The sequence below is a fragment of the Salvelinus alpinus genome, chromosome 14, assembly GCF_045679555.1.
Source record: "Salvelinus alpinus chromosome 14, SLU_Salpinus.1, whole genome shotgun sequence".
In the NCBI taxonomy this organism is placed as follows: Eukaryota; Metazoa; Chordata; class Actinopteri; order Salmoniformes; family Salmonidae; genus Salvelinus; species Salvelinus alpinus.
Window position 1 is genome coordinate 53,008,884 of NC_092099.1, and position 26,971 is coordinate 53,035,854.

Below are 26,971 nucleotides of genomic sequence, written 5' to 3' on the forward strand. Positions count from 1 at the left end.
ATGTATATGAGTATTGCCTCATTACATAAAACAACTTAATTGAGAACCTGCAAAGGTTTTTCTATACAGATTACAGAGCCCAACATCAATAGGCTTCACTGGGCAAAAACTGGTTGAATCAACGTTGTTTCCACGTCATTTTCAACCCCAAAATGAAATGTGATGATGTTGATTTGCAGAAAGTCATCAAAGTAAGGGTGTTTCGTCTTGTTCTCAACCAACTGTTAACCTAAATCCCATGTCATAGTGAATTTATGTTAGTTGACAACTCAACCAAATTGAGCCTAAATCAAAAATAGACGTTGAACTGACGTCTGTGCCCAGTGTGCTACATCTATAGCCTACATAAATATTTATATTTAGTAAATAAACCAAGCAACCATTAAAATACAGGCCATATCATGCTGCACAAATCGCCTCCTCGTCTTCGGTCCTCCCATGTTTTGCCCCTCCTGCGAGCAGCCACGCTGTGGCTTTCATGAATCACTCACACATTTATTATTCGGCTTTACTAAAATCACTCTCGTTTTTTAAAGTGGATGATACGAATAATATAATTTGATAGGCGGAAAGAAAACTAAAAGTGGATTTGTTGCCATTAAGTCGACGTTAGGAACAAAGTAACCGCTCGCGCGCAGTGGTGGAGTTCTCAATTATTGTAACTTTTTCTGTTTTTTTTCTCCAAAGAACGAGAGCTGCACGCTTTTAGGCGCACGGTGCGTTGAAAAATAACTATTTACAGAAAATATAAAATTGCATATTTTTTATTTTATTGTGCGTTCTTTGGTTGCCTATGACAGTGATTATCCGGGGCAACCCACCCGGGATGGAGCAATCCGGTGAACTTTATAGCAATAGCAATGCTCTGTTTGTAGGCTAACCGTCTTCGTGCCCGGTTAGTGTGAGCTGTATATCCCGCCACGGCACTATGGGCTGCGGGTTGAGGAAACTGGAAGAGCCAGAGGACAGTAGCCCCGGGAAGATATACTCCACTCTGAAGAGACCGCAAGTGGAGACCATAACAGACACCGTTTACGAGTATGTGCTACTGGACTTCAGTTTGGAAGGTATGCGTTAGGATATCATCTCACATTCATTGATAAAACAAAACGGACTACTCTGGATTTATTCTAAACAATGTTTCTTTAGCTATTGACTCTGCTACACTAACTGAATGCAAGAAAACAAAGAAAAACATGAATTACTATTTTCTTATGAAATAACCTGGGCTACTTCAAAGTCTTGTCCCCATTTTTACAATGTATGGCTTTTGGTTTTCAAACACTGTCTTACAAATGGAAGATTTGTTCTTCAAATACAAGCGTCTTTCTTTGGGCTGATTCCTGTTCCCTGGCTACTCTGTTCTCTTAGCAACCGCTGTCATTTTATTATCCAGAGAAATAGGTCAGGATTTTTTTTTGCGTGCGTGCGCGCATCCATGTGGGATGAACGATAGAGTACCTACTACTGCAGACACCTGCCACCACATTAGAATATGATTTATGATCATCTGGAACTGCCAAAACAGCCTTCGTCAGACAGAATATTTTTTTGTGTGTAATCCCGACATGACTCGTTTTGGAAACTCAGGTTGGCTGATGTTGTGCCCATGGTGGCCTAATTGGAAGGGAAATTATGATTAAGTATAGCCATGTTAACAGTGGCTGGTGTCCTTTTGAATTGAGTGTTGGTTTATAAAGTGTCTGGTAGAATCGAAACAATGGTGTTGAGATCAAATAATGGTCATCAATGCCATCCTAATACAGGGTTGAGTCTTTTTGCCCTAGCACTACATATCTGATTCAAATCATCTAAACTTGATGATGAGTTGGTCAGCTGTGTAGAGCTAGGACACAAACCCAAAACGTTCACCCCAGGACCCAGTTTGGGAAACCCTGCTTTAATACAAATGACATATTGGTCTCTGTAGACTGGGACTCCCTGGGGAGCCACCACTCTCTTGCTCACTGTGGTACCTCTGTGTCATCATGGATATGAGCTTTAGATGTGATTAGATAGGTCTGCATGGGTTATTGGGTTTGGGCTGACACAGTAAAGAGTGGCATGGCGCCCAGCCCAGGGGTGAGGATTAAAGCCCACTAGTTGATAGAGTTCATACAGTCACTCTTATTCTACAGCACAGACCATTTAGTATCTGGACATAGCCTGAATTCATTTGAGTATATTCTCAACAAGCGTGTGTGTGTTTGTTTGTTTAAAACTGCCTTTTTTGGGAGATCAGCAGAAAGTCATGGGTTTCCTCCAGACCAGCCAAATATTACCAAGGCCAGTTAAACTGGATTTAGGAGTCTCCGTCTGTGTAGGCTGGTTGTGACTTCCATACCAACCGAAACCTGGTAAAGAAGAAAACATGGCCTCATATACCTTATTGAAATACTGTACTACTTATTTTAAATATCAAGTGATATGTCTAGTACTACTATGTACATAATAAGACTGTGGTACAGGTTGTCAAGTTCAACCCTAAATACCGTGAGTATGTTATTGAAATTAGGAGCAGTGACTGGAGACCGAGAGAAGCTGTATAATAGATGTCCTGGAGGTCTTTGTTGGAGCATACATAACCCTGAACGTGACTGAGCTCCATTCCCGAGTGCAGAGCACCTGGCCTGCAGATGTCTCCGAGGCAAAGCAAAAAGCACATCACAAGAATACCTCTCTCTCTCTGCTATGTCAGAGTGCCTCGTCTCTGGCTCTAGGCCTGTGTAGAATAGATAGACATCCACACACTGTTGAATAACAGGAACACTCCAAAAAGTGTCTGGAAATGCAACAAAAATATGTTTTTAATGTGATGCTCATTGGTCAAGAATAAAAAGGACTGCTGTACCTACTGCTTTTCATGCCTTTATGCATTGCGTGTCTGGCTGTGTCACAGAGTTATCTTTATTCTATGTGGGGGATCTTAGCCACATTTGATGCTTGCTGTTGATATTGTATTTTTCCCAAGCCAAGTGTCTCCCATGACCTCCAGTACCAGGCCCAGTGACTCCCATGACCTCCAGTACCAGGCCCAGTGTCTCCCATGACCTCCAGTACCAGGCCCAGTGTCTCCCATGACCTCCAGTACCAGGCCAAGTGTCTCCCATGACCTCCAGTACCAGGCCCAGTGTCTCCCATGACCTCCAGTACCAGGCCCAGTGTCTCCCATGACCTCCAGTACCAGGCCCAGTGACTCCCATGACCTCCAGTACCAGGCCCAGTGTCTCCCATGACCTCCAGTACCAGGCCCAGTGACTCCCATGACCTCCAGTACCAGGCCCAGTGACTCCCATGACCTCCAGTACCAGGCCCAGTGACTCCCATGACCTCCAGTACCAGGCCCAGTGACTCCCATGACCTCCAGTACCAGGCCCAGTGTATCCCATGACCTCCAGTACCAGGCCCAGTGTATTCCATGACCTCCAGTACCAGGCCCAGTGTCTCCCATGACCTCCAGTACCAGGCCCAGTGACTCCCATGACCTCCAGTACCAGGCCCAGTGACTCCCATGACCTCCAGTACCAGGACATTCCACCAGATAGATAGCTAGACAGGCTGACTGATTACCATGCTCTCTGCTGCAGAGCCTCTGAGAAAGATGTTTCAGTGTGAGGCAGAGCTAAACAGATTATTAAGGATTAGAACTAATGTCCTTAATCACCCACCTATGATCTGTTTCATTGTTGTTCTGGGCTTTAGGCCAAACCAGTGGGCTTTAGTATTAACATTAACACTCGACCTGCCTGATGATTGGGGATTAGTTAGAACCCATAACACGTTCCCTCTCCTCTCCCTCGGTTCTCCTTGAAATAAAGAAACATTTCTGACACACACACAATTGCAAGTAAACAACATCACAGTCAAGCATGCATGCAAACGCACAAAAAAACTCAATCAGATGGCCAATTTGCTGACATAAAAACACGCTCATCACATTCCAACAGACTGAACAAATATCATATATTTACAGACATTCACACACAACACAAAACACACTCTCACTCAAAACGCACACAAACACCTTAGACTGAGATAACAGATAATAAGACCCTGGCAAGTCCAGATCACAGTGAAATCTCTAGACGAGTGAGTGGCCAGGGAAGCAGAGAAAGGGAAGCTTTTGGCGCCGACAGAGATGGTCGCTTCGCGTTCTTAGGAAACTATGCAGTATTTTGTTTTTTTATGTATTATTTCTTACATTGTTAGCCCAGAAAATCTTAAGTCTTATTACATACTGCCGGGATTAACTATTGGATATAAGAGCAACGTCAACTTACCAACATTACAACCAGGAATACGACTTTCCCGAAGCGGATCCTCTGTTTGGACCACCACTCAGGACAATGGATCGGATCCCAGTAGGCGACCCAAAACAACAACGCCACAGAAGGGGCAGACGAAGCGGTCTTCTGGTCAGGCTCCCTAGACGGGCACATTGCTCACCGCTCCCGAGTATACTACTCGCCAATGTCCAGTCTCTTGAAACAAAGGTAGATGAAATTCGAGCAAGGGTTGCCTTCCAGAGAGACATCAGAGATTGTAACATTCTCTGTTTCACGGAAACATGGCTCACTCAGGATATGTTATCAGAGTCGGTACAGCCACCCGGTTTCTTCACGCAGCGCGCTGACAGAAACAGACATCTCTCTGGTAAGAAGTAGAAGTATGCCTTATGATTAATGAGTCATGGTGTGATCATAACAACATACAGGATCTCAAGTCCTTTTGTTCACCTGACCTAGAGTTCCTTACAATCAAATGCCGACCACATTATCTACCAAGAGAATTCTCTTCGATTATAATCACAGCCGTGTATATCCCCCCCAAGCAGACACCTCGACGGCCCTGAAAGAACTTCATTGGACTCTATTTAAACTGGAAACCATATATCCCGAGGGTGCATTTATTGTAGCTGGGGATTTTAACAAACCTAATCTGAACATGGCTCCCTAAATTTTATCAGCATATCGAATGAACGACCTGGGCTGGCAGCATTCTGGATCATTGCTACTCTAACTTCCGCGACTCATACAAAGCCCTCCCTCGCCCTCCTTTCGGCAAATCTGACCACGACTCCATTTTGTTGCTCCCAGCCTATAGACATAAATTAAAACAGGAAACGCCTGTGCTCAGGTCTGTTCAACGCTGGTCCGAACAATCGGATTCCACGCTTCAAGATTGCTTCGATCACGTGGACTGGGATATGTTCCGGATAGCCTCAGACAACAACATTGATGTATACGCTGATTCGGTGAGTGAGTTTATTAGCAGGTGATGTTGTACCCACGGTGACTATTAAAACCTTCCCCAACCAGAAACCGTGGATTGATGGCAGCATTCACGCAAAACTGAAAGCGCGAACCACTGCTTTTAATCATGGCAAGGTGACCGGAAACATGACCGGATACAAACAATGTAGCTATTCCCTCCACAAGGCAATCAAACAAGCTAAGCGTCAGTATAGAGACAAAGTAGAGTTGCAATTCAACTGCTCAGACACAAGAGGTATGTGGCAGGGTCTACAGTCAATCACGGATTACAAAAAGAAAACCAGCTCCGTCGCGCACCCCGACGTCTTGCTCCCAGACAAATTAAACAACTTCTTTGCTCGCTTTGAGGACAATACAGGGCCACTGACACGGCCCGCAACCAAAACCTGCGGGCTCTCCTTCACTGCGGCCAACGTGAGTAAATCATTGAAACGTGTTAACCCTCGCAGGGCTGCCGGCCCAGACGGCATCCCTAGCCGCGTCCTCAGAGCATGCGCAGACCTATTCAATCAATCCTTATCCCAGTCTGCTGTTCCCACATGCTTCAAGAGGGCCACCATTGTTCCTGTTCCCAAGAAAGCTAAGTTAACTGAGCTAATTGACTATCGCCTCGTAGCACTCACTTCCGTCATCATTAAGTGCTTTGAGAGACTAGTCAAGGATCATATCACCTCCACCCTACCTGACACCCTAGACCCATTCCAATTTGCTTACTGCCCCAATAGGTCCACAGACGACGCAATCGCAATCACACTGCACACTGCCCTAACCCATCTAGACAAGAGGAATACCTATGTAAGAATGCTGTTCATCGATTACAACTCAGCATTTAACACCATAGTACCCCCCAAACTTGTCATTAAGCTCGAGACCCTGGGTCTCGACCCCGCCCTGTGCAACTGTGTTCTGGACTTTCTGACGGGCCACCCCCAGGTGGTGAGGGTAAGAAACAACATCTCCACCTCGCTGATCCTCAACACTGTGGCCCCACAAGGGTGCGTTCTCAGCCCTCTCCTCTACTCCCTGTTCACCCATGACTGCGTGGCCATGCACGCCTCCAACTCAATCATCAAGTTTGCAGACGACACAACAGTGGTAGGCAAGATTACCAACAACGACGAGACGGCCTACAGGGAGGAGGTGAGGGCCCTCGGAGTGTGGTGTCAGGAAAATAACCTCACACTCAATGTCAACAAAACAAAGGAGATTATCGTGGACTTCAGGAAACAGTAGAGGGAGCACCCCCTATCCACATCGAAGGGACAGCAGTGGAGAAGGTGGAAAGTTTTAAGTTCCTCGGTGTACACATCACGGACAAACTGAAATGGTCCACCCACACAGGCAGCATGGTGAAGAAGGCGCAACAGCGCCTCTTCAACCTGAGGAGGCTGAAGAAATTTGGCTTGTCACCAAAAACACTCACAAACTTTTACAGATGCACAATCGAGAGCATCCTGTCGGCCCACAACCGTAAGGCTCTCCAGAGGGTAGTGAGGTCTGCACAACGCATTACCAAGGGCAAACTACCTGCCCTCCAGCACACCTACACCACCTGATGTCACAGGAAGGTCAAAAAGATCATCAAGGACAACAACCACCCGAGCCACTGCCTGTTCACCCCGCTACCATCCAGAAGGTGAGGTCAGAACAGGTGCATCAAAGCAGGGACCGAGAGACTGAAAAACAGCTTCTATCTCAAGGACATCAGACAAACAGCCATCACTAACATTGAGTGGCTGCTGCCAACATACTGACTCAATCTCTAGCCACTTTAATAATAACAAATTGGATGTAATAAATGTATCACTAGTCACTTTAAACAATGCCACTTTATATAATGTTAACATACCCTACATTACTCATCTCATATGTACAGTTGAAGTCAGAAGTTTACTTTCACTTAGGTTGGAGTCATTAAAACTCATTTTCAACCACTCCACAAATTTCCCGTTGACAAACTATAGTTTTGGCAAGTCGGTTAGGACATCTACTTTGTGCATGACACAAGTAATTTTTCCAACAATTGTTTACAGACAGATTATTTCACTTATAATTCACTGTATCACAATTCCAGTGGGTCAGAAGTTTACATACACTAAGTTGACTGTGCCTTTAAACAGCTTGGAAAATTCCAGAAAATTATGTCATGGCTTTAGAAGCTTCTGATAGGCTAATTGACATCATTTGAGTCAATTGGAGGTGTACCTGTGGATGTATTTCAAGGCCTCCCTTCCAACGCAGTGCCTCTTTGCTTGACATCAAGGGAAAATCAAAAGAAATCAGCCAAGACTTCAGAAAAAATATTGTAGACCTCCACAAGTCTGTTTCATCCTTAGGTCCAATTTCCAAATGCCTGGAGGTACCACGTTCATCTGTACAAACAACAATAGTATGCAAGTATAAATACCATGGGACCACGCAGCCATCATACCGCTCAGGAAGGAGACACGTTCTGTCTCCTAGAGAGGAACGTACTTTGGTGCGAAAAGTGCAACTCAATCCCAGAACAACAGCAAAGGACCTTGTGAAGATGCTGAAGGAAACAGGTACAAAAGTATCTATATCCACAGTAAAACGAGTCCTATATCGACATAACCTGAAAGGCCACTCAGCAAGAAAGAAGCCACTGCTCCAAAACCGCCATAAAGAAAGCCAGACTACGGTTTGCAACTGCACATGATCATACTTTTTGGAGAAATGTCCTCTATTCTTATGAACAAAAAATAACTGTTTGGCCATAATGACCATCATTATGTTTGGAGGAAAAAGAGGGAGGCTTGCAAGCCGAAGAACACCATCCCAACCGTAAAACACAGCCGTAAAACACAACACAGTGGCAGCATCATGATGTGGGGGTGCTTTGCTGCAGGAGGGACTGGTGCACTTCACAAAATAGATGGCTTCATGAGGTAGGAAAATGATATGGATATATTGAAGCAACATCTCAAGACATCAGTCAGGAAGTTCAAGCTTGGTCGCAAATGGGTCTTCCAAATGGACAATGACCCCAAGCATACTTCCAAAGTTGTGGCAAAATAGCTTAAGGACAACAAAGTCAAGGTATTGGAGTGGACATCACAAAGCCCTGACCTCAATCCTATTGAAAATATGTGGGCAGAACTGAAAAAGTGTGTGCTAGCAAGGAGGCCTACAAACCTGACTCAGTTACACCAGCTCTGTCAGGAGGAATGGGCCAAAATTCACCCAACTTATTGTGCGAGGCTTGTGGAAGGCTACCTGAAACGTTTGACACAAGTTAAACAATTTTAAAGACAATGCTACCAAATACTAATTGTGTGTACTTCTAACCCACTGGGCATGTGATGAAAGAAATAAAAGCTGAAATAAATAATTCTCTCTACTATTATTCTGACATTTCACATTCTTAAAATAAAGTGGTGATCCTAACTGACCTAAGACAGGGAATTTTTACTAGGATTAAATGTCAGGAATTGTGAAAAACTGAGTTTAAATGTATTTGGCTAAGGTGTATGTAAACTTCCGACTTCAACTGTATATACTGTACTCTATACCATCTACTGCATCTTGCCTATGCCGCACGGCCATCGCTCATCCATGTATTTATATGTACATATTCTTTCTCATTCCTTTACACTTGTGTGTGTATAAGGTAGTTGTTGTGAAATTGTTAGATTACTTGTTAGATATTACTGCACGGTCAGAACTAGAAGCACAAGGATTTCGCTACATTCCCATTAACATCTGCTAACCATGTGTATGTGACCAATAAAATTTGATTTGATTTTTGAGTGGGCCGTGTCTGTCATCTCACTGTGTGTGATGGGTCCCACCTGAGCTCTAGAGCAAGGAGAGTGACACACTTCGACCAATAGCTCCCTAGTGGAGCTCAACGCCGGGCTATTCATCCGCACACAGGTCCATCTCTCTGGCCTGGGCTCCCCTCCCATTCCCTGCACACCCCTACCCACCAGCCCAGTAGCAGCCCAGCCCCCCCCCCCCCCCCCAGTAGCAGCTCAGCCCCGCCCAGTCCCAGCCCATTCCAGTAGCAGCTCAGCCCCACCAGTCCCAGCCCACTCCAGTAGCAGCCCAGCCCAGTTGCACCCCAGTAGCTTAGCCTCCTTTTTAAAGCTCCATTACTCCTGCCTGTGGCGGAAGCAGAGGCCTGGGGCAGCACATCAAAGTGGCTCACAAGCTGATTAGTTCAGCCCCGCAGTCAGTGTGGATGGAAGGAGGGAGGGATGGGGGAGAGCTGGAGCACTCCGCTAGACCCAGGACAGAGGCTGGACAGCAGCCCGTGAATAGAGGGGCAGAGTGGGCATCACACTGCTGATCCACTGGGGCTCTACTGGGCTGAGAGGGCGATGAAGTAATACAGGGGAGGGGATGGAAAGGAGCTGGATGGATGGATGGATAAATGCACAGGGAGGGATTTATAGATGAAGGTGTTTGGACAGATGTATTCATTAAATATTGTAGTTTGATGGGATTGAAGGATACATGAAAGGATTTGAGAATGAGTGTATCCACCCACCCTGTTATCCTAAAATAGTATGACTAAAGTAGTCTGTCTGAGGTTGGTTACCTCTGACTGCTGAACCTGGATTTCCGTGTAAAAGGACTCATGAGCACCAACATGTGAAGTTCATAGGAGAGTAAATCCATTTGAATTCGATCAAAAACAGGGTTGTCAAACAATTTTATAATTTCGAGAAAAAAATATTTGAATAGAAATGGATATTTCTTTACCTTTTTTAAAATCAAATATCTAAAAATGCGTAAACTCAGATATTTTTTCATATTTGCATATATTGTAGCTTAGACCCTATTTTCACATAATCTTTCGTTTTTGTGCTCGCTATCAGCTGAGATACATGCTCTTGAATACAGGGTGGGTGTCATTTCAATCAGAGCAATATAATTTATAGAATGGACCTATCCTAGACCACTGCAATTTAGTTGTTACACCATTGATGTTTAAATTGAATTTACATTTTTACTAACACAAAGATGGCTGCCACCGTCGAATGTAAACTTAAATGAACAGGGTCTATTCTATTATCTATATTTCTATGATTTCAATAGGTTTCCTAGGGAGAATTGACTGCATATTTGGTCAGAGAAGTCATCTTTTTATTTTCTTGCACCTTATTTGTAGAACAATCTTCAAAATGTTCTTAAATGTGATGTTCTGGTGCCTCTATGTCCATTCAGAAAGCTGATTAAGGACCTTATTACTGATGAATGTGATGTTCTGGTGCCTCTAGGTCCATTCAGAAAGCTGATTGAGGACCTTATTACTGATGAATGTGTTTGTTTTGTATGACTGCGTTTTTCTTTCTGCTTCCATTTTGTATTATGATGTATGTATTTCTGTAATTCAGGGTTCATATGTAAAAGAGACCATGGTCTCAGTATGACTCCCTGATAAAATGTAAATAAAATTGGTGTGAAAATTACCATATGAGTTGGCAAGACTGTACAAATAGATCTAGGATTACCAATAACCTATGGGCAAATCCACTTTCACCGAATTACGCTTTGACTCAGTTTTTTCACTTTAAAATGTATGCCAAACAAAAAACATTGATTTCAAGGTTTGCACAAGGGCTACTTTTAACAATTTCCACATAGTCTTTTTTTTTAAATGAACTGCGCAGATGCCAACTTTGATAACGTAATTACGGTGTTCTCGCTCAGGTTTTTATGCAAGATTCAAAGATGTCTGCAGAAAGAATGGGGTGTCAGCTATGATATGGTGATTGAACTAGAGTAAGTGAAGTGGATTTACACCCGGTAACGGGATTAAATCATGGGTTCCTAATCTGTACTACACGGAAATGAATAATTATAATAATCATTCTCCTCATGTTTCACAAGTTTGGACATCACAGTGCAGTACAATACAACAGAGTAGGGTACAGTATACTGTACTGTACTCAGTATTGTACTGTGCTCTACTCACTGTACTGTGCTATCCAAACATACATCTATGATAGGTTCAGATTTGGTCCAGTCCGGTCTGTCTGCGGATGTTAACATCAAGGCCAGGGTGGACTGACCAAATGTCAATGTCCATGGCTGTCCGGTGTCTGTCGGTGCTCAGTGGGTGAGGATGCTGGCTACAGTAAATGCAAAGAGAGGGGGCTCATGGGTAGGTGTCAGAAAGAGCTGGCTGAGTTGAGGAAGAGAAAGATGGGCCTCCCGAGTGGTGCAGCGGTCTAAGACACTGCATTTTTCCCAACAATATGTGGCTTGATGTGGTTGTCGTGTGTGTTTTTACAGGTAGGATGAGTTACACAAATTATTTAGCTTCAGTGGCAAAGTTGGTTTGACTTTGGATAGGCTCTCTCTGGGGCTAGTTAGAGAACATCAATAAATTATACAATCTAAATGGGACTTATCATGTTGCACATCTTTTAGTTCGCATTAAATGCTTTCAATATTTGTATATGAATTTCTACAATTTTATAGTTGGAGGGTTTTAAATCATTGAAATTTGGAGCTATTAGAATTGTAACATTGTCACATGTACATTGTGTAATTTACCAATGGTCCCTAACGAGTTCCATAGGGATATCCAAAGTCAACCCAAATTTACCACGGCTATTACGATTGGGTCGCATGCAGCTGCACTCCGAATTGATGATTACTTGTGTGCTGCCAGCTGTGGGCAGGATTGAAACACACCAAACCTTAATTTACTTTGTGATGTAGTCACGACTACAAGTCTCACTAAGTAAAGTTTTAGACGAGACTGACTTTATGACCAAAATGATTCTATTTACACTTTGTAGTCAATTTTGACAGTAGAATGACTCCTATCGAGGCCACAGAGGCTGTTTTCTAAACAAGAAGATGTTTTTTAGGGGCAGTTGCGCTTTAAATTTGGAAGAGACTACAAGGTCAGTGGTACCAGCCGAATTGGCTGGCGTTGTGATATGGTTCAACACACAGTGAAGAATCAATTCTGCTCAGCTCAATTGAGTTTCCAGTGAACTCGAGGGACCCTGATTGGCAGAACGGTGTACTGTTTAGCTAATGTAATGATCTGCTAGCAGAGATGGATACATTAGTAGGTTAAGTGCCTTGATAATCACAGTAAGATGATACTTTCCTCTTTGCTATGAGATCGACGGTATCACACTCGCTCTCCGCTTTCATGTTTATCTCCTTGACTCCTGTAGTACAGTGCCCTCAAAATATTCACACATCTTGATTTTTTCCTCCCACATTTTGTTGGAACCAGCCTGAATTTAAAATTGATTAAATGTAGTTTTTTTTGTCACTGACCTACACACAATACCCCATAATGTCAAAGTGTAATTATGAAGGGTAAAAATAAAAAAAAACTGATTGAATATCGCTTTTGAGTATGGTGAAGTTATTTATTACACTTTGGATGGTGTACCAATGCACAGGGTCAATTTAAACCACTGTTTCTCTCAAACAAAAAGCCTGCAGAGATAATATTTTGATTAAAAGCATAATTTCTCTGATTCTTCTCAGTTATGATGCCAGAGTCAGACAGAACTTGCTTAAGCAAGGAAGAAGAGGAATTTGTACGCTTCAGTGATAGTCAGAGAAAGAGATTAAAAAGTAACTTGATTTACCTTTGTTACAGATACAGGCATCCTTCCTAACTCAGTTGCCGGAGAGGAAGGAAACCGCTCAGGGATTTCACCATGAGGCCAATGGTGACTTTAAAACAGTTAGAGTTTATTGGCTGTGATAAGAAAAAACTGAGGATGGATCAACAACATTGTAGTTACTCCACAATACTAACCTAATTGACAGAGTGAAAATAAGGAAGCCTGTACCTGACAAAAATATTCCAAAATATGCATACTGTTTGCAACAAGGCACTAAAGTAATAATACTGCAAAAGATTTGGCAAAGCAATTCACTTTTTGTCCTGAATACAAAGTGTTATGTTTGGGACAAATCCAATACGACACATTGAGTACCACTCTCCATATTTTCAAGCATGGTGGTGGCTGCATCATATGGAAGTCCAGAGAGGACATATGAAATCCCTTGTTAAGTCGATCAGAACTTATTTATCTCATGATCGCGACATAACAAAAGTTGTTTCGTCGAGATCACAAGAAACTCTATAAATAGGAGTGGATGCATTGATGATAGATTGACAGTGTGGCTGAGCCGGCAGAGCCCACGGTGGATCAGCACATATGTTTTTATTGATTGCTACACTAAGGGATGGTACATTTTAATGCTTACATCATGCTTTCATTTGTGTTTGGAGCTCATTATCAGTTTATAAATTAGAATGATAGCAAGCTAAATGTCCCTTGTGCTCTTGGGGCATCTAAGCCCTCGTGGGGTATTTACAGTGGCTTGAGAAAGTATTCACCCCACTTGCCATTTTTCCTATTTTGTTGCCTTACAACTTGGAATTCAAATAGATTTTTGGGGGGTTTGTATCGTTTGATTTACACAACATGCCTACCACTTTGAAGATGCAAAATATTTTTTATTGTGAAACAAACAAGAAATAAGACAAACAGAGAACTTGAGCGTGCATAACTATTCACCCACCTAAAGTCAATACTTTGTAGAGCCACCTTTTGCAGCAATTACAGCTGCAAGTATCTTGGGGTATGTCTCTATAAGCTTGGCACTTCTAGCCACTGGGATTTTTGCCCATTCTTCAAGACAAAACTGCTCCAGCTCCTTCAAGTTGGACTGGCGTACAACAATCTTTAAGTCCTACCACAGATTCTCAATTGGATTGAGGTCTGGGCTTTGACTAGGCCATTCCAAGACATTTAAATGTTTCCCCTTAAACCACGAGTGTTGCTTTAGCAATATACTTAGGGTCATTGTCCTGCTGGAAAGTGAACCTCCGTCCCAGTCTCAAATCTCTGGAAGACTGAAACAGGTTCCCCCTCAAGAATTTCCTTGTATTTAGCGCCATCCATCATTTCATTCAATTCTGACCAGTTTCCCAGTCCCTGCCGATGGAAAAACATCCACACAGCATGATGCAGCCACCACCATCCTTCACTGTGGGGATGGTGTTCTCAGGGTAATGCGAGGTGTTGGGTTTGCGCCAGACATAGCGTTTTCCTTGATGGCCAAAAAGCGACGTTTTAGTCTCATCTGACCAGAGTACCTTCTTCCATATGTTTGGGGAGTCTCCCACATGGCTTTTGGCGAACACCAAATGTGTTTGCTTATTTTTTTCTTTAAGCAATGGCTTTTTTCTGGACACTCTTTCGTAAAGCCCAGCTCTGTGGAGTGTATGGCTTAAAGTGGTCCTATGGACAGATACTCCAATCTCCTCTGTGGAGCTTTGCAGTTCCTTCAGGGTTATCTTTGGTCTCTTTGTTGCCTCTCTGATTAATGCCCTCCTTGCCTGGTCTGTGAGTTTTGGTGGACGGCCCTCTCTTGGCAGGTTTGTTGTGGTGCCATATTCTTTCCATTTTTTTAATAATGGATTTAATGGTGCTCTGTGGGATGTTCAAAGTTTCTGATCTTTTTTTATAACTCAACTCTGATCTGTACGTCTCCACAACTTTCTCCCTGACCTGTTTGGAGATCTCCTTGGTCTTCGTGGTGCTGCTTGCTTGGTGATGCCCCTTGCTTAGTGTGTTGCAGACTCTGGAGCCTTTCAGAACAGGTGTGTGTATATATATATATATTACTGAGATCATGTGGCACTTAGATTGCACACAGGTGTACTTTATTTAACTAATTATGTGACTTCTGAAGGTAATTGGTTGCACCAGATCTTATTTATGGCCTTCGTAGCAAAGGGGGTGAATACATATGCACCACTTTTCAGTTTTTTCATTTTTTTTCATTTTTTGAAAAGTTATTTTTTTCACTTCACCAATTTGGAATATTTTGTGTATGTCCATGACATGAAATCCAAATAAAAATCAAATTTAAATTACAGGTTGTAATGCAACAAAATAGGAAAAACACCAAGGGGGATGAATACTTTTGCAAGGCACTGTCAGCCCTGAACGATGCCTAACAGGCAGCCCTGTCTCCCAGGCTGTATTTCCATGTGGAAAAAGTCAAGGGGTGTGAATACTTTCTGAGGGCACTGTATATTTGGAGTCAATAGAGCATCACTTTCTCAGTGCAATTTTTAAGTAAAAAATAGGTATTAGGTAAACAATAGATAAGGGGGGAAAAAAGATACAAAAACAGTAAAATTACAGTGAAAATAACAGTAGCGAGGCTATATACAGGTGGTACGTGAGCACCGGTTAGTTGGGCTAATTGAGGTAATATGTAGATGGAGGTATAGTTAAAGTGACTATGCATAGATGATAAACATAAAGTATCAGCAGCGTAAAAGAGTGCTTGGCGGGGGTTGCCTTATGGTCCTAGACTTGGTGCTCCGGTACCGCTTGCCATGCGATAGCAGAAAGAACAGTCTATGACTAGGGTGGCTGGAGTCTTTGACAATTTTTAGGGCCTTCCTCTGACACCGCCTGGTGTAGAGGTCCTGAATGGCAGGCAGCTTAGCCCCAGTGATGTACTGGGCCGTACACACTACCCTCTGTAGTGCCTTGCGGTCGGAGGCCGAGCAGTTTCCGTACCAGGCAGTGATGTAACCAGTCAGGATGCTCTTGATGTTGCAGCTGTAGAATCTTTTGAGGATCGGAGGACCCATGCCAAATCTTTTCAGTCTCCTGAGGGGGAATAGGTTTTGTCGTGCCTGCTTCACGACTGTCTTGGTGTGTTTTGGACCATTCTAGTTTGTTGGTGATGTGGATGCCAAGGAACTTGAAGCTCTCAACCTGTTCTACTACAGCCCTGTTGATGAGAATGGGGGCGCGCTCGGTCATCCTTTTCCTGTCGTCCACAATCATCTCCTTTTGTCTTGCTCGCGTTGAGGGATAGGTTGTTATTCTGGCACTACCCGGCCAGGTCTCTGACCTCCTCCCTATAGGCTGTCTCGTCGGGGATCAGGCCTCCCACTGTTGTCGTAACTTAATGATGGTGTTGGAGTCATGCCTGGCCATGCAGTTGTGAGTGAACATGAAGTACAGGAGGACTGAGCACGCACCACTGAGGGGCTCCAGTGTTGAGGATCAGCGTGGCAGATGTGTTGCTAACTAGCCTCACCACCTGGGGGCGGCCCGTCAGGAAGTCCAGGATCCAGTTGCAGAGGGAGGTGTTTAGTCCCAGGGTCCTTAGCTTAGTGATGAGCTTTGAGGGCACTATAGTGTTGAACACTGTGCTGTAGTCAATGAATAGCATTCTCATGTAGGTGTTCCTTTTGTCCAGGTGGGAAAGGGCAGTGTGGAGTGCAATAGATCAAATCAAATTTATATTATATAGCCCTTCGTACATCAGCTAATATCTCGAAGTGCTGTACAGAAACCCAGCCTAAAACCCCAAACAGCAAGCAATGCAGGTGTAGAAGCACGGTGGCTAGGAAAAACTCCCTAGAAAGGCCAAAACCTAGGAAGAAACCTAGAGAGGAACCAGGCTATGAGGGGTGGCCAGTCCTCTTCTGGCTGTGCCGGGTGGAGATTATAACAGAACATGGCCAAGATGTTCAAATGTTCATAAATGACCAGCATGGTCAAATAATAATAATCACAGAAGTTATCGAGGGTGTAGCAAGTCAGCACCTCAGGAGTAAATGTCAGTTGGCTTATCATAGCCGATCATTAAGAGTATCTCTACCGCTCCTGCGGTCTCTAGAGAGTTGAAAACAGCAGGTCTGGGACAGGTAGCACATCCGGTGGACGTGAGAGTGCATCATCTGTCGATCTGTTTGAGCGGTATGCAAATTGGAGTGGGTCTAGGGTTTCTGGGATAATGGTGTTAATGTGAGCCATTACCAGCCTTTCAAAGCACTTCACGGCTACGGACGTGAGTGCTACAGGTCTGTAGTCATTTAGGCAGGTTACCTCAGTGTTCTTGGGCACAGGGACTATGGTGGTCTGCTTGAAACATGTTGGTATTACAGACTCAATCAGGGACATGTTGAAGATGTCAGTGAGACACTTGCAAGTTGGTGTGTCCGTTTATCCTTATTCCTTCTTTTCTCACTCTCTTTTCTACTTTTGCCAGCTTTCTTCTCCCTCTTTCTCACTTTGACACAAGCTCTCCCTTTCACAGACAAGCTTTCTGGCTCATAAAATCTTTCTGTAAACCCCCCATTTTTTGCACCAAACTTGGTATGTCAATCTCCTTCCCCCTCTCATTTCACCCTATTTTCTTGTCTCCTTCTTTCCTCAGTCACCCCCTCTTCCCCCCTCCTGTGCTCCCCCTCTTCTCTCCACGCTTTTTCTCACACACATGGGGAGAACAGAGGGCTCAGTGTGTGACGGGTGAGCTGTGGGGACGGGAGCGGGTGTGAGGGGGCTTTAAGAAGGGAGATGGAGAGCAACAAAAGTGCCCCGGCCAGAGAGACATACGTGTGTGTGTGACACTGGAGACTAGATGAATAGCCCGGCATTGAGCTCCTCTAGGGAGCTATTGGTCGAAGTGTGTTACTCTCCTTGCTCTAGAGCTCAGGTGGGACCCATCACACACGGTGAGATGACAGAGACACTGCCAGGTCAAAAGCTTCCCTTTCACTGCTTCCCTGGCCACCCACTCGTCTAGAGATTTCACTGTGATCTGGACTTGCCAGGATCTTTCTGTTTTAACCATGGCCAAATTCAGCCAGGCCCTGCAAAATTCACGTGGAGAAATGTCAGTAACAAGCTCTTATCTCAGTCTGAGGTGTTTGTGTGGGAGTGTGTGAGTGTGCGTTTTGAGTGAGAGTGTTTTGTGTGTGAATTTTGTGTGTTTGTTCAGTCTGTTGGAATGTGAGCGTGTTTTTATGTCCAAGAATGGATCGTCTGATTTGGTGTTGTGTTTTTGTGCGCTTGCATGCATGCTTGACTGTGATTGTGTTAACTTGTGTGTGTGTGGCACAGCGCCAGCCCCTGTGAACAGCCCCTCTTTGTGGACACAGGAAGTATAGTGATGGTGGTGCTATAGCTCTCCAGAGACTCCACTAGATTACACCTCACATATTACCAACACAACGCCCCCTCAACACAGACAAGAACCAACTTCTAAACAAAAACCACATAAACAACAATCCAGCAGCACAAACAACCAACGCTAAAGTATCAATGCAAGAGACACCAAACTCGATGCAACTCCCCCACAACACTGCAAACCAATCAAAACAAAGCACCACCTACTCACTGCCACAGTCATACTCTGGACCTAGTTTTGTCCCATGGAATAAATGTTGTAGATCTTAATGTTTTTCCTCAAAATCCTGGACTGTCGGACCACCATTTTATTACGTTTGCAATCACAACAAATAATCTGCTCAGACCCCAACCAAGGAGCATCAAAAGTCGTGCTATAAATTATCAGACAACACAAAAATTCCTTGATGCCCTTCCAGACTCCTTCTGCCTACCCAAGGACGTCAGAGGACAAAAATCAGTTAACCACCTAACTGAGGAACTCAATGTAACCTTGCGCAATACCCTAGATGCAGTTGCACCCCTAAAAACGAAAAACATTTGTCATAAGAAACTAGCTCCCTGGTATACAGAAAATACCCGAGCTTTGAAGCAAGCTTCCAGAAAATTGGAACGGAAATGGCGCCACACCAAACTGGAAGTCTTCCGACTAGCTTGGAAAGACAGTACCGTGCAGTACCGAAGAGCCCTCACTGCTGCTCGATCATCCTACTTTTCCAACTTAATTGAGGAAAATAAGAACAATCCAAAATTTATTTTTGATACTGTTGCAAAGCTAACTAAAAAGCAGCATTCCCCAAGAGAGGATGGCTTTCACTTCAGCAGTAATAAATTCATGAACTTCTTTGAGGAAAAAATCATGATCATTAGAAAGCAAATTACGGACTCCTCTTTAAATCTGCATATTCCTCCAGGGCTTAGCTGTCCTGGATCTGCACAGCTCTGCCAGGGCCTGGGATCGGGAGAGACACTCAAGTGCTTTAGTACTATATCTCTTGACACAATGATGAAAATAATCATGGCCTCTAAACCTTCAAGCTGCATACTGGATCCTATTCCTACTAAACTACTGAAAGAGCTGCTTCCTGTGCTTGGCCCTCCTATGTTGAACATAATAAACGGCTCTCTATCCACCGGATGTGTACCAAACTCACTAAAAGTGGCAGTAATAAAGCCTCTCTTAAAAAAGCCAAACCTTGACCCGGAAAATATAAAAAACTATCGGCCTATATCGAATCTTCCATTCCTCTCAAAAAAAATTGAAAAAGCTGTTGCGCAGCAACTCACTGCCTTCCTGAAGACAAACAATGTATACGAAATGCTTCAGTCTGGTTTTAGACCCCATCATAGCACTGAGACTGCACTTGTGAAGGTGGTAAATGACCTTTTAATGGCGTCAGACCGAGGCTCTGCGTCTGTCCTCGTGCTACTAGACCTTAGTGCTGCCTTTGACACCACATTCTTTTGGAGAGACTGGAAACCCAAATTGGTCTACACGGACAAGTTCTGGCCTGGTTTAGATCTTACCTGTCGGAAAGATATCAGTTTGTCTCTGTGAATGGTTTGTCCTCTGACAAATCAACTGTACATTTCGGTGTTCCACAAGGTTCCGTTTTAGGACCACTATTGTTTTCACTATATATTTTACCTCTTGGGGATGTTATTCGAAAACATAATGTTAACTTTCACTGCTATGCGGATGACACACAGCTGTACATTTCAATGAAACATGGTGAAGCCCCAAAATTGCCCTCGCTAGAAGCCTGTGTGTCAGACATAAGGAAGTGGATGGCTGCAAACTTTCTACTTTTAAACTCGGACAAAACAGAGATGCTTGTTCTAGGTCCCAAGAAACAAAGAGATCTTCTGTTAAATCTGACAATTAATCTTGATGGTTGTAAAGTCGTCTCAAATAAAACTGTGAAGGACCTCGGCGTTACTCTTGACCCTGATCTCTCTTTTGACGAACATATCAAGACTGTTTCAAGGACAGCTTTTTTCCATCTACGTAACATTGCAAAAATCAGAAATTTTCTGTCCAAAAATGATGCAGAAAAATTAATCCATGCATTTGTTACTTCTAGGTTAGACTACTGCAATGCTCTACTTTCCGGCTACCCGGATAAAGCACTAAATAAACTTCAGTTAGTGCTAAATACGGCTGCTAGAATCCTGACTAGAACCAAGAAATTTGATCATATTACTCCAGTGCTAGCTTCCCTACACTGGCTTCCTGTTAAGGCAAGGGCTGATTTCAAGGTTTTACTGTTAACCTATAAAGCGTTACATGGGCTTGCTCCTACCTATCTTTCCGAGTTGGTCCTGCTGTACATACCTATACGTACGCTACGGTCACAAGACGCAGGCCTCCTAATTGTCCCTAGAATTTCTAAGCAAACAGCGGGAGTCAGGGCTTTCTCCTATAGATCTCCATTTTTATGGAACGGTCTGCCTACCCATGTGAGAGACGCAGACTCGGTCTCAACCTTTAAGTCTTTACTGAAGACTTATCTCTTCAGTAGGTCATATGATTGGCCCAGGAGTGTGAAGGTGAACGGAAAGGCTCTGGAGCAACGAACCGCCCTTGCTGTCTCTGCCTGGCCGGTTCCCCTCTCTCCACTGGGATTCTCTGCCTCTAACCCTATTACAGGGGCTGAGTCACTGGCTTACTGGTGCTCTTTCATGCCGTCCCTGGGAGGGGTGCGTCACTTGAGTGGGTTGAGTTACTGACGTGATCTTCCTGTCTGGGTTGGCGCCCCCCCTTGGTTTGTGCTGTGGTGGAGATCTTTGTGGGCTATACTCGGCCTTGTCTCAGGATTGTAAGTTGGTGGTTGAAGATATCCCTCTAGTGGTGTGGGGGCTGTGCTTTGGCAAAGTGGGTGGGGTTATATCCTTCCTGTTTGGCCCTGTCCGGGGGTTTCTTCTGATGGGGCCACAGTGTCTCCTGACCCCTCCTGTCTCAGCCTCCAGTATTTATGCTGCAGTAGTTTATGTGTCGGGGGGCTAGGGTCAGTTGGTTATACCTGGAGTACTTCTCCTATCTTATCCAGTGTCCTGTGTGAATTTAAGTATGCTCTCTCTAATTCTCTCGTTCTCTCTTTCTTTCTCTCTCTCGGAGGACCTGAGCCCTAGGACCATACGTCAGGACTACCAGGCATGATGACTCCTTGCTGTCCCCAGTCCACCTGGCCTTGCTGCTATTCCAGTTTCAACTGTTCTGCCTGCGGTTATGGAACCGCCACCTGTCCCAGACCTGCTATTTTCAACTCTTAATGATCGGCTATGAAAAGCCAACTGAAAATTATTCATGATTATTATTTGACCATGCTTGTCACTTATGAATATTTTGAACATCTTGGCATAGTTCTGTTATCTCCACCCGGCACAGCCAGAAGAGGACTGGCCACCCCTCATAGCCTGGTTCCTCTCTAGGTTTCTTCCTAGGTTTTGGCCTTTCTAGGGAGTTTTTCCTAGCCACCGTGCTTCTACACCTGCATTGCTTGCTGTTTGGGGTTTTAGGCTGGGTTTCTGTACAGCACTTCGAGATATTAGCTGATGTACGAAGGGCTATATAAAATAAACTTGACTTGACTTGACCATGCCAGCCTTAACTTATCAGCAACACATGGCTGTTCAAAAAACAATGTACAGTTGAAGTCGGAAGTTTACATACACCTTAGCCAAGTACATTTTAAACTCAGTTTTTCACAATTTCTGACATTTAATCCTAGTAAAAATTCCCTATCTTAGGTCAGTTAGGATCACCACTTTATTTTAAGAATGTGAAATGTCAGAATAATAGAGTGATTTATTTCAGCTTTTATTTATTTCATCACATTCCCAGTGGTTCAGAAGTTTACGTACTAATTGAGTGTATTTGGTAGCATTGCTTTAAACAATTTAAACTTGGGTCAAACGTTTCAGGTAGTCTTCCACAAGCTTCGCACAATAAGTTGGGTGAATTTTGGCCCATTCCTCCTGAAAGCTGGTGTAACTGAGTCAGGTTTTCAGGCCTCCTTGCTCGCACACGCTTTTTCAGTTCTGCCCACAAATGTTCTATGGGATTGAGGTCAGGGCTTTGTGATGGCCACTCCAATACCTTGACTTTGTTGTCCTTAAGCCACTTTGCTACAACTTTGGAAGTATGCTTGGGGTCATTGTCCATTTGGAAGACCCATTTGCGACCAAGCTTTAACTTCCTGACTGATGTTTTGAGATGTTGCTTCAATATAGCCACATAATTTTCCTCACTCATGATGCCATCTATTTTGTGAAGTGCACCAGTCCCTCCTGCAGCAAAGCACCCCCACAACATGATGCTGCCACCCCCGTGCTTCACGGTTGGGATGGTGTTCTTTGGCTTGCAAGCATCCACCTTTTTCCTCCAAACATAACGATGGTCATTATGGCCAAACAGTTCTATTTTTGTTTCATCAGACCAGGGGACATTTCTCCAAAAAGTACAATCTTTGTCCCCAGGTGCAGTTGCAAACCGTAGTCTGGCTTTTTTATGGTGGTTTTGGAGCAGTGGCTTCTTCCTTGCTGAGCGGCCTTTCAGGTTATGTCGATATAGGACTCGTTTTACTATGGATTTAGATACTTTTGTACCTGTTTCCTCCAGCATCTTCACAAGGTTCTTTGCTGTTGTTCTGGGATTGATTTGCACTTTTCGCACCAAAGTACATTCGTCTCTAGGAGACAGAACGCGTCTCCTTCCTGAGCGGTATGACGGCTGCGTGGTCCCATGGTATTTATACTTGCGTACTATTGTTTGTACAGATGAACGTGGTACCTTCAGGCATTTGGAAATTGCTTCCAAGGATGAACCAAACTTGTGGAGGTCTACAATTTTTTTTCTGAGGTCTTGGCTGATTTCTTTTGATATTCCCATGATGTCAAGTAAAGAGGCACTGAGTTTGAATGTAGACCTTGAAATACATCCACAGGTACACTTCCAATTGTCTCAAATGATGTCAATTAGGCTAATTGACATCATTTGAGGCTATCAGAAGCTTCTAAAGCCATGACATCTCTTCTGGAATTTTCCAAGCTGTTTAAAGGCATGGTCAACTTAGTGTATGTAAACTTCTGACCCACTGGAGTTGTGATTAAGTGAAATAATCTGTCTGCAAACAATTGTTGGAAAAATTACTTGTGTCATGCACAAAGTAGATGTCCTAACCGACTTGCCAAAACTATAGTTTGTTAACAAGAAATTTGTGGAGTGGTTGAACAACAAGTTTTAATGACTCCAACCTAAGTGTATTTAAACTTCCGACTTCAACGGTAAGTGAAGCACCACCACATTGAACACACTACCACAGCTGGAGCAGGAGCTGGTAAGATACAGTATTTATAGCACAGTGTGTGTGTGGTGGTTCCGTGGTGGTGGGGCTTGCCCTGGGTTAGAGTTGTTTGGGTTAGCGGTGGAAGGGAATGCACTGGAGGAACAGATGTCTCTGTCTGATCAGCATAGCAAGAGGAAGAGCTGGGAATGTGTCTTGTTTTGGAACCATAAGCTGAGAAAAGTTGGTGAAGTGTTTTGTTGTAGAAGTGTGAGACTAACCACATTTCCATCCAACCATTTCATGCGGATTAATTACCGGGCTAAAAAAGTCCCGACCTGGCTGATAGACACATGAAATGCTGGTACAAATTTCTAAATACCGACAGACAATTTGTTTGTAAGACATGGTGGGATCTTTTTGTGTTTGTAAAATTAAGAAATGGCAGTGGAAATGCCTTCATGCGCAAATATTTATATAACCATCTTATCGAAGGTAACTTGGGAGTCACGCGATGGTATGTTGTGTGGTCCTCGCACTATGACTCAGGACAGCATGCAGTTTATTAGGCTACAGATTAAATCAATTATGATGAATTTCACAGGGTAATGAATGAGCTTGATGCTCCTTTCCAATAAATATCAAGGGTCTTATTCTTGTGACATGATGATCGTTGCTTGGCTGCAGTTTGACAAATACAAATAATATCGCTGTTATCCATAATAATGTAGCGACCCGCACAGACAGCTGTGTGTTATGTGTTAGGCTAGTAGGTGGTTGTGTTGTACTTACCAGTACCCAGTGTTCGCGCGGTCCGACATGCCAATCAACCTGCTATCTGCCAATCAACCTGCTATCTGCCAATCACGGGAATGCCTGGAATGTTCTGATGCCGGGCATCGTGGCGGTTGGCGGAGTGGCGTGGAGGGGGGTTGGGCAGGGGGATGGAGCATTGGAAGTTAAGACCAGGTTTAGCCATTGTTCTCTCTCTTACGTCTGGTCTTCACAAGAGAAGGTCACGGTTGTTTTATAGGGTATCCTTCATTTATTTGGCGTGTGCTACGGCCCAAACAGTAGCCTGTGTGAAGTTGGGTTAATAAACCGTAAATTCGTAAACTCAATCCTCTGTCTGGACAATTGTTCCTTTATGATCTAGTCAGGTCATTACAATAACATCATAATGTAGGTAGCCTACCCGCATTGTATCTGCGAGCTGTTGGCTAGAGCGCATGTGCACATTTGCTTTATAATGCAACAGTTTTTGTGACGAAAGTATTAGAAGAGTTGAAAATACTATGGAAACCGAAATAACTTGTATTTTTCACTCGGTACATGGGAATTTTATTGCAAAAGTTATTTTATGTGCACTATGTCATCACGCACAGGCTTTTATTTGCAAAAAGTCCGTTTTCTGGAAATTCATCTCTGGTTGGAAAAAGCTAATATTTTATGCAGATTTGAGAATATTTGCATGAAAATCTTTTGCAAATTGGATGGAAACATAGCTGCTGGCAGCATGATTTCAGTTGCTCTGCATAAGTGTCTGTCTGATACAGTAAACTTCTATCCATTAACATCTGCATGCTTATTGGACAGCCCAGAGTCTCCAGACTGGTCTCCTCTGGGAGTGACTAGGGAACGCAGTAGGTCTGCTAAAGAGATTATTAAACAGACAGACGGACATAGGAGAAGATCTGATTGGTGGTAAGGTCATTTCGGAACTGGGACTCCTGGGGTTAATCTTCAGACAGAGGAAGAAGGATGTCATGCTGCTAACCTCTACTCCTCATTCCTCTAGTTTCTGTTGCTTGTCATTTTATTGACTCTCTTATTGACCTCTTTCCTCCTCCTCTGTTTCTCCTTCTCTGTTCCGCTTTCTCTTTCCTCCTCTCCTTCTCTTTCCTCCTCCTACTCTGTTCCTCCTTTTCTCTTTCCTCTTTCTTCTTTACTCCTCTCCTTGCCACTTGTCATCCTTTCTGTTCATCTCTTTCCTCTCCAGGTAGTCGCCCCACTGTGCAGTATATGTCCTCTCTGTGTGAGCTGCCACAGGCCCTGCAGCCCTACTACATCCAGGGCTATGTCCTCACCACCCTGCATCCCATCATCCTCTCTGTTGGACGCACACGATCCCTGCCCTTCAGCCTGCTCTACCGAGCCATCCTCACCCGCCCACGACCCAGGTACCAGACACATATACAGGCAAGAGCTGCCTTTCCAGGTAGATATGGCCCCAGTTCTAGAATCAGTTTGAACTGTTAGGGAGGTAAAACACACACTGACCTGAAATCTGAGTCGAGGCCTAAGCCGTCACAACAACCCCTAAAGGTATCCTCTTCCCAGACTAAACAGTTCAGAAGAGTTGGTGCATATATTATGGAAACATTTTGTGACATATTTTTGTTTGTTTTGGACTTTGGTGAGGGTTTTTTCAGCTGTTCGGGGCACACATTTTTTTCTGGAGACAAGCTGAAGTTCGGAGCTGAAGTCTACGCCCCTTCGTCTGTGATTGGTCAACATTAGGGATTCTGTTGTCATTCAGTGATAAACGACTCATTTTCATGCAAATTATTTCATTGAGGAATACTGCACCAAACATCTTAGTTAGATGTCAAATTGCGTGACTAAGATCTTGGCAAAAGCACAAAAATGTATGACAGATTTCTTGAGTTATCTCCTATTTAATTCAGACTATTTTGAGGAAGCGTATACTGGTTACGGGGTCTCAAAATGGACAAACGGTACTATTGCCGCTTTTTTCTCGTTTTTCAAGCGAAGGTCTTTTGTTCTGTTCAGCTCGACGAGTTGGGCTAGGTGCCAGCTGAACTGAAGCATGCTGACGCCTTAACCCCCCACCCAACCCATAATGTATCTGAGTTCAGTATTGAAACATGCCACCCAGCCTTAACCCAACCAACCTGGGAAATAAACTCAGCAAAAAAAGAAATGTCCCTTTTTCAGGACCCTGTCTTTAAAAGGTAATTCGTAAAAATCCAAATAACGTAACAGATCTTCATTGTAAAGGGTTTAAACACTGTTTCCCATGCTTGTTCAATGAACAATAAACAATTAATGAAAATGCACCTGTGAAACGGTCGTTGTGAAACAGCTTACAGACGGTAGGCAATTGTCACATGTATGAAAACTTAGGACACTAAAGAGGCCTTCTACTGACTCTGAAAATCACCAAAAGAAAGATGCCCAGGGTCTCTGCTCATCTGCGTGAACGTGCCTTAGGCATGCTGCAAGGAGGCATGAGGACTGCAGATGTGGCCAGGGCAATAAATTGCAATGTCTGTACTGTGAGACGCCTAAGACAGCGCTACAGGAAGACAGGACGGACAGCTGATCGTCCTCGCAGTGGCAGACCATGGGTAACAACACCTGCACAGGATCGGTACATCCGAACATCACACCTGCGGAACAGGTACAGGATGGCAACAACTGCCAGAGT

General features: G+C 43.9%; 1 protein-coding gene across 1 annotated transcript in view; it reads left to right on the plus strand.

Annotated features, from left to right (window-relative positions):
- Positions 1-463: 463 nt before the first annotated feature.
- The window catches only part of LOC139539063 (raftlin-2-like), a 44,221-nt gene continuing 17,713 nt past the window's right edge, over positions 464-26,971 (plus strand). Inside the window, exons 1-2 of the mRNA XM_071341763.1 lie at positions 464-1,067; positions 25,520-25,700. Of these exons, the coding sequence (XP_071197864.1) occupies positions 929-1,067; positions 25,520-25,700 (320 nt within the window). The 5' untranslated portion in view covers positions 464-928. The remainder of the gene's footprint in view (positions 1,068-25,519; positions 25,701-26,971) is intronic.